Source organism: Gracilinanus agilis, chromosome 4, assembly GCF_016433145.1.
Source record: "Gracilinanus agilis isolate LMUSP501 chromosome 4, AgileGrace, whole genome shotgun sequence".
NCBI lineage: Eukaryota > Metazoa > Chordata > Mammalia > Didelphimorphia > Didelphidae > Gracilinanus > Gracilinanus agilis.
The window spans coordinates 272,363,169-272,373,815 of record NC_058133.1 but is presented as its reverse complement, the minus strand read 5'-3'; the positions used below and the strand labels follow the sequence as shown (position 1 = coordinate 272,373,815).

The window sequence follows — 10,647 nt, the reverse complement described above, 5'->3', positions numbered from 1 at the left end:
GCCAACTGGGTAGCTCGGTGGATAGAGGGCTAGGTCTAGAGACAGGAGATCTTGGGTTCAAAGCTAGCCTCAGATATTTCCTAACCACGTGACCCTAGGTAGGTCACTTAACCCCCATTACCTAGCCCTTACTGCTTTTCTGCCTTGGAAGCAGTACATGGTACTGATTGTAAGATAAAAGGCAAGGGCTGTCAACTTGAAAAAACACAGAGCCACCAAAGCAGTTGCAAAAGAAAAGACTTTAATCAGGACAAAGGAGACAGTGCTCTTATGGCCACCATACACAGTCACATACACACACAACACCATACAGAGCCAAGCTCTGGGACTCTAGGAACAATGTCTTGGGGGAAAAACACCATGAATGGGAATTTCTGTGAACTAAAGAACTTGAGGTTCTATTTATACCTTAGGGAATATAACCAAAGAGAAACAATTGTCTGGTTACACAACGAAAGAGATTGTAGACCGTGGTATCTGGGAAAGACCTAAATATAATAAGAGAAACTAAGAACACAAAAAGAGCACTTAAGACTTGACTACTTCTAACCACTTCTATCCAAGATACTCAATGGGTGCTTGATGGCCTATTGTTCAGTTTGGGACAAGGGTCATTCCAATAGTTTCTTTTTTTTTTTTTTTTTTTTTATATTTAAAATATACTTTTATTTAAATTGTATTTAACAATATACAATAATTTTGGAAAATAAAACATTAGAAAGAGAGCATACTGGCATCAACATGACTTGGAGGCAGCCATTAAAGGGACCTACGTCAAAGTAAAAACTGGAGAGATGCTTAATGTGCCCCCACTTTAAGAAAGTCTCAACTTCTAATTATAATTACCATTTCTGGGGTCTAAAATATCCTCTACATTTTACTAAAACTTCTTTTACTTAAGGGCTTGGGAAAAAAGTTTGAGAATACCTAGAGGTTGAAAATTCATAAAACTTGGATCAATAAGGATCTAGTTTGATGATTCATTTTGCAAAAGCATACTGACCTTTACATAATTAGAATTTTCATGCTTTCATTTTAAGCTTGAAAATGTATATTGGCTATAAAAACATAAAACACAAGGCCCTTAATCTATCCAAACCACATGCTTCCGACTTAGTTAAAATTTTTTTATTTTTATTACATATTTTGGTAGTAATGATTTTTAAAACTATATTATTATTATTTATGACATATGCAGCTATTTCTCCCTATAAATTTATTAATTTTGAAAAGGCTCACATTAAGCTTTACTGTTATTTCTTGTATACTTTGAATTATACTATTTTGAAATAGTTGGGTTTTTTAAGTTAAGCCAATATAATACACAAGAATTTTTTAAAGGTAACAGTATTGATATAAAGACTGTTCATGGTTATATCAGAGGCTTATATTTTGATTTTAACAAATTTTTAAAGGTATCATTTCAACATTTATAGCACTATGAGTAACAGTACTGTAAATGTCAATAAAGTTTAATATAGAATACTTTAAGTCACCTACCATGCAGAATCATTTGGAAATAATAAACATTTAGAAATGTTTGCTTTTTCTAGTTCCTAGTGATTAAGCAATATAAATGGGAAGAAGTCACTTAGCTATAATTTTAAATGTTCTCAAAATACTCTGATATGTTTTAAAACTCAAAAAGTAAAAAAAAAAAAACTTCTTGCCTTCCATAGCCGACCATTACGAACCAATGACAAAACCTCCACATTTCAGTGACCAGAACAGTATGCATTTTTCATGAAGACGTCAAATTCATCAAAAATTATAATTCGACGTATATACAATGATTCTAACTAAAACCAATACTTCAGAATCTTTGAAGGGTTACACCATTTGAAGACACATTTAGATGTTTTTTTTCATAATTGACTTTGGAAATTTACTTCTTAAATTGTATTCTCATAATTTCAAATACAAGATTACTTAAATAAGACAGTATTAGTCCTTTAAAAAAAAAAGAACATTCTGGAAATAAATTAGTGGCAGTTCATAATACTAAATCAACTACTGCATAAGAATTCCACTCCAGTGTACCATATTGTGTGTGTGTGTGTGAGTGATTAAGTTTGACCCCTGTCCCCATTCTCAAAATTTAGAAACTTTCCATTTTTCTTTTTTTTTAAAGAAGCAGTGCAAAATTTTTCTGGGTATGTTAATACAAAACAGAGAACATAAAGGACAAAGTATAAGTGGCATGTCAATATCTACGTACTGGTTTCATTCTAGGCATAAGTAAGCATGTTATTCACTTAGGTTAGATATATTATTCACCTTTCTTTAGTATAGAAATCAAAGCCATTAACCTAAATTTGAGGTATACACACAATACATATACAAACTGATGCAAAACATCTTTCTCATATTAACAATACATTTAAAAATAGTGGAAATTGAATACTTATGCCGCTGATATTTTTTGACTTAATCAAACAAAAAGACAACATTCATCTTAGGGAGGTTTATACTGATAATAAAGCTCTTGTAGTTAAAAATGCTTTCCTCTACCTTTATACTTACCACAGACTACACAATGTCCTGAGAGGATTCATCATGACAGAAATGTCAATCACAGCTTTAAGACCTAACTTCAGAAGAAACTAATGTGAAAGCAAACTGGAACGTGAGACTCCGTCTTTCTTTTCAAAGAAGTGGTCTTAATTTGTTTCTTATAGAAAAAATTTGTCAGTTTATTATAAATATAGCTAACCCATTAATTTTTGCAGCTTTCAGGTTAATTATAGTCCAGCACTTCATTTATGCAAAGTCTACAAATAGAGGTCAGTAGAGATCATCTAATCTTAAGTCGTGACATCATCCATTCAAGTCCTTGGCACAATCCCTCACCAGTGAGAGCACAGCACGCCTGGATATGCCACTGGTGATCTTTAATTGAAGTGAGCTTCAAAAACTGGGAAATTTCAGCTACAGTCATGCATTCTTTAACATCTTGTTTGTTAGCAAAAATCAGCAATCCAGCTTTTCTTAGATCTTCATGTGCTAACATTTTATAGAGTTCTTCTCTAGTTACAGAAATCCTCTCTCGGTCTGTACTGTCCACAACAACTATGACAAACTCAGTGTTAGTATAGTAAGTGTTCCATGAAGAACGAAGAGATTCTTGGCCGCCAATATCCCACATTAGGAAACGTGTATTATTAACTACTATTTCTTCAACATTACTTCCTATAGTAGGGGATGTATGTACAACTTCATTCATAGAAAATTGGTAAAGAATGGTGGTTTTCCCTGCATTATCCAGACCAACAATGATAACTTTGTGTTCCTGGTGATTGAACAGTCTCCATATCCTGGTGAAGAGGATTCCCATCCTCAAAGCAGCAGCCCCCGCCCCGGCCACCCAGGCCGCCTCCCCTCCCCCGGCTCAGTACCCGACGGCCAAGGGGAAGGAGGGAGAAAAGGAGGAAGACGAGCCAGAGTCCCCACGGCCTTGGCGGCTACTGCTCTTGCCACCGGCCCGCTCTACGGGAGCCGGAGGGAGGCCGAAGCCCAGGCTGCCGCGCTGCGCATGAGGCCCCGCCGCCGCTGCAGCTGCCGCTGCCGCCGCGGCGCGCTCGGGGCTCGCGGACATCGCCGCCTCCCCAATAGTTTCTTGAAGGCAATTTCCCACATGACAAGGAAATATTTGGGGTTTCATAAAACAAAGTTTTCTGGGTTTAAAAAAAAGTGTGTTGTGAGTGCAATTTTTTTTCTTCTGGAGAGATGGTTGTGAAATATTTCCCAGCACACTCCTGTTTATAGATGTCTGAGGGAGAGGTTACCCACTTTGGAATCTTTTGATTCTATGGATTTGAAGATTCATCTTCTTGAGTTCAAATCTGACTTCAGATACTTACTAGCTGTGCAACCCTGGGAAAATCACTTAACCTTGTTTGCCTTGGTTTCCTCATCTATCAAATGAGCCAAAGTAGAAAATGACAAACTGTTATAGGGGTACAAATAGTGAACCCCAGGGTTCAGGAAGGAAACCTTTCTCAAGAATGAGAGGACTCCAAGCTTAGCTTAAAAGTAAAAAGAAAGATTTATTAGTAAGACTGGATTAACAGCCAGCAAGACAACATGAGTGGAACAGCCATGGGAGTCTGCTTCCCAAGTCCTCCAGTTCTGGGCTTTTTATATTTTTTCCAGTAATGTGGACATGATTCCTTGCACCCAGGCATTCAGTGGGTGTGGGGTCTGTCTGAGACCCTCAGGGCCCGGAGGTGTATCTCTTTTGTCTATCTCAACTTAAAGGAAGTCCAAGGATAATGGTCTTTGCCTTGGTAGTCACCAGGGCAGGAAGGGGGAAGGGAATTTCCCTGTTCACATTCTGCCTGAGTTAATAAGGGGTACAGGGTCCCTGCTATTTCTGCACAATGCCCATGTCAAAACCACTCCAGTATCTTTGTTGAGAAAACCTCAAATGAGGTCATGAAGAATTAGACACATTAGAAACTGCTAAACTACAAAAGCAGATGATGAATACAGGGCTTGGATATAGGATGACTTGAGCTCAGATCTGGCCCCTAACAACTACTGGTTGTATAATTCTAGGCAGGTCACTTAACTTCTGCTTGCTTTAGTTTCCTCTACTATAAAATGGAGATGATAATAGCACCTGCCTCCCAAGGTTGTTATGATGTAAGAATTAAAATTTAGTTATTATATTTATATATTAAAATTATGTGGCCGCCAGGAATCAACAATTCAGGTTGATTCCGTAATTAAATCAGACCCAAGTCAGCATCGGGTTGAGGAGTTTATTTACAATCAGGAAGGTGAGTAGTGATAAAGAGAAGAGGGAGGTTAGAAGTCTAAATAAATGAAGCTGTAAGCCGCAAGGCCCAACAGCCGGATAGGCAGAGTTTAGAATTGGCCAACTAGGCCAAGGAAGCCAGCCTAACTTACCCACGTGACAATACAGAGTGTAATCTGTCTGTGGTCTCAGGAGATGCTTCTTCTTCCAGTTCCAGACGCCAACTAACTCCTCCCACAGGAAGTTCACTCACTTACTTAAAGAGAATGTGTCTTTCATCACTTCCTGTGGTCCACCTCTAATTCAAATGGACAAATGGCAGTTTCTACATTGATTTGGACTGCCCAAAGGGCAGTCCCTTATTCTTGATTTGTTACTTATTGTCACGTGTGGGTAACTCTCTCCCCTCCCCACTAAGGGAGGTGGGAGTGACATCATTAGCACGCCTGTGTTGAGTAGATTCTTGACTATTAAATGGGATCTGGCTAATTCTATTTACACAATGAGGATGATATACAGTAATATTTATAAAAAAGCATTTAGGACAATGTCCAGCACATATTATGTAAAAGCTTATTCCTTTTCTTTTCCCATCTAGCTTGTTAGCAGTGAAAGCATAGACCTGACCTTGCCTCTTCTATTCTTCACAGAGGCACATATTTATTATTGATTCTTTATTACTTTTTTAACCCTTACCTTCTGCCTTGGAATCAATACTGATGATTAGGTGGCTGTAGGAGGATGCACTCAATAGCATGTGAGGTGGTGATAACAAGAGCCTGTCCATACGTAAGCTTATCTGCATCTTTTACCAGGAGTGCTGTAGCAGCAATAATCCACAGGCAAGGTGGCCATCCTGCTGCAATGGGATCCAGTTATTCTGACAGATATGTGACTGGGCAATCCCATGGCCCAAAACGCTGCGTCAAAACCCCTTTTGCTATCCCCTCTTTTTCCCCAATGAACAATTGAAAGGGTTTTTCTGGGTTGGGGATGGTAAGCGCAGGTGCTGTGATCATGGCTTGATGAAGAAGTTCAAAGGCAGAATTCATTCCAAGAGTCCATTCCCAATTTGCGGATTCACGGGACCCCTTATACAAAGGTTGGGCCAGCTCTGCAAACCCAGGGATCCACAGCCTGCAGTATCCTACAGACCCCAGAAATTCCCGGACCTGCCTGGGATTTTGGGGTGGGTGGATATTGAGGATAGTGTCCTTTATGGCCTAGATGAGCCACCGTTGGCCTCCCTTGAGTTTATATCCCAAGTATGTGAACTCCCACTGAGCAATAGACGTCTTTTTTCCACTAACCTTATAGCCAAGCTCATTCAGGGTGATCTGGAGAGATAGTGTGGTGGACTTACACTCAGCTCGTGACAAGGTGGCGAGGAGGAGGTTGTCCACATACTGTAGAAGCATAACTGGGGGTGGTCAATGCGAAAAATCTCTCAAGTCTGTGGCTAAAGCTTCACTAAAGATGGTTGGACTGTTTTTCAAACCTTGTGGTAACCTTATCCACATGACAGTAGCCTGGGTGTCCTTATCATACCATTCAAAAGCAAATAGGGGCTGGCCGAGTGGTGCAAGCGGAAGCGTGAAGAAAACATCTTTTAAGTCTAGGGTAGTGTACCAGTCAAGATCTGGTGTTAAGGCGCTTAAGAGAGTATATGGGTTGGGGACTGTGGGGTATATGTCCTCCACCCAGGTGTTGACCTCTCTTAAATCCTGGGCAGGCCTATAGTCCTTACCCCCATGTTTCCAAACCAGCAGGAGTGGGGTATTCCATGGAGAATGGCAAAGGATTAGGACCCCTGCTGTTTTAAGCCTGTTGATGTGGGGAATTATGCCCCTTTGGGCCTCCAGAGACATTGGGTATTGCTTGATGCGGACTGGGGTGATGCCAGGATTGAGGGTTACAATGATGGGAGGCTACCAGACAGCTAATCCCACCCCCACAGTTTCAGCCCAGTCTCCAGGGACCCTATCTATCCAGGAGTGCACATGGTCAGGTATACTGGCAGGAAGGGGAGGGGTATGGAGGTGATACTCATCCTGAAGGGACAGTGTAAGGACCTGGAGGGGGACCCCTTCTTTGTCTGTTACACATATCCCCTTGTCCTAGAAGTAAATGTGGGCCCCTACTTTGTGAAGTAGGTCCCAGCCAAGAAGGGGAGCTGGACCCTCGGGGATAACTAGGAAGGAGTGTGTGACTTGAAGGGTGTGTAAATTCACTGTCCGAGTGGTGGTCCAGTTATATTGTTGAGTGCCTGTCACCCCTTGCACCCAGCTTGTTTTTTTGGATATCTTTCCCACAGGCGCTTTCAGGTTAGAAAACTTAGCACCCGTGTCCACCAGAAAGTTCATGGATTTCCCCTCTATTTTTGCCTTTACCCAGGACTTAGGGAGGGGGCACGAGTCCTGTCCCCATCAATCACTATCGCCAGTGACCAACAATGTCTTCACAGGGTGGTTCCTAGGGGCCTGGTTACTATCCCCCAACTGACTTCTTTGGGGACACAGATAGGGGCAGTTGCACTTCCAATGACCCTCTTCTTTGCAATAAAAGCATTGCATAGAGGTCTTCTACCTGTAAGGGCTGGCTGTTGGCATCCTCTGTTGTCAGTGAAGGGGTTGGCCTCAGGGTGGGTCTAGTGGTTAGAGGGGCTACAATACTGGCTGCTAGTATCCTAGCCATTTCCCTCTGACATTTTCTATCCTGCCGGCAGTCCTCAAGGCACAGCCTGTCAAGTCTCTCCTGATCTTCCTTATACAACCTCTCAGCTTTTTCTTCAGGGGTCTCACGGGTATTGTATACCAGTTTGGCCACTTTCAGGAGTTCACTAATGGATTGGTTAACAAAGTCATCCACCTTTTGGAGTTTTTTCCTGATATCTGGGGCTGCTTGGTTGACAAATGCCAACAGCATGACCTCTTACTGATATCGGTCTGCGGGTTCATAGGGGTATATAATCGAAAAGCCTATTAGAGGCGCTCAAGGAATGCTGCTGGGCTTTCATCGGATCCCTGTCAGACTAGATTTACCTTGGCCAAATTGGTGGGCTTTCAGGCCGCAGCTCGGATACTGGCCATTGGTGTCTGGCAATAGACACAGAGATGCTCCCGACCTTCAGATTGGTCAAAGTCCCAATCGGGACATGAAAGTGGGAAAGCATCTTCGATGAGATTGGGCTGAGCAGTGGGACAACCATCCACACTAGGGACATTCTTTCTGGCTTCCAGGAGGATCCACTCCCTCTCCTTAGTCATAAAAAGAACCTGTAATAACTGCTGGCAATCATCCCAGATGGGATTGTGGGTGAAGAGAATGGATTCTATGAGGTCAATAAGTTTCTGAGGTTGGTTAGAGAAAGGGATTCTGGGTCTTCCAATTATAGAGGTCACTGGAGGAGAAAGGCCAATATTGATGGACTCAAGGTGCTCTGGGGACAAGGGGACCCACAGTATGGATAGGAAGGGCCATGGTGTAAGGTGGGGGCTCTGGTTCTGGTGAGGGGATCCATTCCTGACCACAAGTGCGGTGAGCCAGTGGTGGGGTGGCTTCAGCGTCCTCCACCTGTCCCCCCATCTGGGTCTAAGGGGGTGGGGTACAAGGTAGCATATGTGGGTGGTGGTATGGGCAAATAGGGAGGGGCACTATTGGAGTCAGGCAGGACCAGTGGGATAGAGGGACTTTAGGGTTTCCCCAGTGGGGCTGAGGGACTCTAGGGTTTGCCCGGCCCCTCTGTTTTATTTTTGAGAGCTACGGCATGGATGGGTTTCTTTGGTTCTGAGAAAACATAGGGCTGTAGCCAAAAAGGGGGATCCAAAACCAAGTCCTGCCAAGTAAGAATGTAGGGGATCTGTTCAGGGTGGCCCTCTGAACTAGGGTCAAGGATTTTGGTCTGGACTTTGGAGATGATGTCTCAGTAGAGGGTGCCACCCTTAGGCCAACCAAGGTTGAAAGTGGGCCACTCGGTGTCATAGAAGGTCACTAACTTCCCTCTTTTGACTTGCAAAGAGAGATTGTGAGCATGGGCCTTAAAAACTTGGAAGTGGGAGAGAATAAGGGCCAGTGGAGTAGGCTCTGTCTGTCCCATATTCTCTGAGCCAAAAGGCCAAGAAATCAGGGACCCCAATAAAAATAACAATACCAACGATAAGACAAAAAGGCACAAACAATATGAACAGGACTGGACAGTAAAAACACGAAGGTACTAAAACTACTCTCTACATTTCCCAAGGGCAATATAATGTGCCCTCCCCCTAGGTTCCCAAAGAATGAATACCTTGATTTCCGCTCTTGGAAATCCCTTGGCTAGTCTGCCAGGGCCACTTTTCAGGTTCCAAGGCCTCAGAGGACTCTAATCTCTGCTGTAGAGAACTAGTCTATGTCCCAGGTCCCCAGGACTCTGAGTGAAGGGCCTCCAACCCTTTGAAATGAGTCTTTTCTGCTCGGAGAGTTGAAAGGGTCAATCCACTTTTGCTTTCTCTCGCTTCTCGGCTGTTCCGGCTCAGCTTCTCGGGAAGTCTAAGAAATGTGTATTAGGCTGGTCCACACTCAGAAACAGGCAGAACTGAAATACTTATTGGGACTGGACTTGACAGTAGGCCCACTTCGTACAAATCCTGAAGTTGGAGGGGTTAACTGGGCCACTTAGTCGTATGCCCTAATCCTGTGATTGGTTCCCCATCAACCACATATCACACACCAATCACACATCACACACAGTTCTCTGACCCTTTTGCCCTCCGAACCAGTACCTCTATCTGTGTGTGGTCCAATCAGGAAATCCCAGAATGAGCCCCCACATGTTCAGCCTGGTTCTGATTTCCCAAATCAGGAGGCACACCAGATAATGTAAAAGCAAGAGGTACTGTTTTATTGCAAGCTCAAGCTTGGGTCCCACAATGTAACAGGGAATGAGAGGTCTAGCCAGCTTATATACAGTTTGAGTTCCAGGAACTGGGGCGGGGGGGAGCTGGATGTTAACACATGCTTCCTATCATCCATTCACCAGATCAGGGGTCAGCAACCTTTTTGGCCATGATTGCCATAAATGCCACTTTTTTAAAAATGTAATTTCATGAGAGCCGTACAGTGCTCACAGTGCGTACTCCTGTAACAGTGTCTGAAAAAAAATTGACTTTATGGCTCTTGCAGAAAGAGCCATATCTGGCCCTCAAAAGAGCCAGATATGGCTCGAGAGCCATACATTGCCGACCCCTGCACCAGATGTTACTGGTCGGGGGTCTTTCCTGCCATTCATTAGGTGTTGCTATTTTTATCAGCTCTGCTTCCTAGGCCTATCAGAAGAACAGCAAGGGCTGGGCAATGGGGGTTAAGTTACTTGCCCAGGGTCACACAGCTAGGAAGCGTCTGAGGCCAGAGTTGAATCTAGGACCTCCCATCTCTTGACCTGACTCTCAATCCACTGAGTCACCCAGCTGCCCCTGATAAATCTATTTTTTAACCAGCAGCAAAGTGTTTTTTTTTTAATTTTTCAAATTTAAAAATTTTAAACTTTATTTTTTTAATTACATGTAGAAACTTTTAAAAACATTTTTTCTGACATTTTGCAATTCAGATTCTCTCCCTCCCCTCTCCCATCCCCAAGGTGGTAAATAGTTTGATAAAGGTTATACCAGTGCTGTCATATAATACATATTTCCATATTCCTCATGTCATAAAAGAAGACATATTACATATACAATAAAAAGTCATGATGGAAATGAAGAGAAAAATAGAAAACTTTGAATCTGCAATCAGATTCCAACAGTTTCTTCTTTTGCCGTGGACAGCATTTTTTATAATGAATCCCTTGAGGTTATCTTAGAACTTTGTTTTGCTGATAATAGTTTAGTCCTTCTCAGTTGATCATCATACAATAT

At 42.5% G+C, this 10,647-nt stretch overlaps 1 protein-coding gene across 1 annotated transcript; it reads right to left on the bottom strand.

Moving 5' to 3' along the window:
- Positions 1-2,730: 2,730 nt before the first annotated feature.
- On the bottom strand, positions 2,731-3,334 carry LOC123245589 (ADP-ribosylation factor-like protein 5A). The gene has a single exon (XM_044674535.1). It carries the CDS (start codon positions 3,332-3,334, stop codon positions 2,795-2,797), a length of 540 nt encoding a protein of 179 aa, XP_044530470.1. The 3' UTR covers positions 2,731-2,794.
- Positions 3,335-10,647: the final 7,313 nt, after the last annotated feature.

Excerpts from the sequence above, each read along its gene's own strand:
- LOC123245589 (XM_044674535.1), bottom strand. The coding sequence starts at position 3,334 with ATGGGAATCCTCTTCACCAGGATATGGAGACTGTTCAATCACCAGGAA.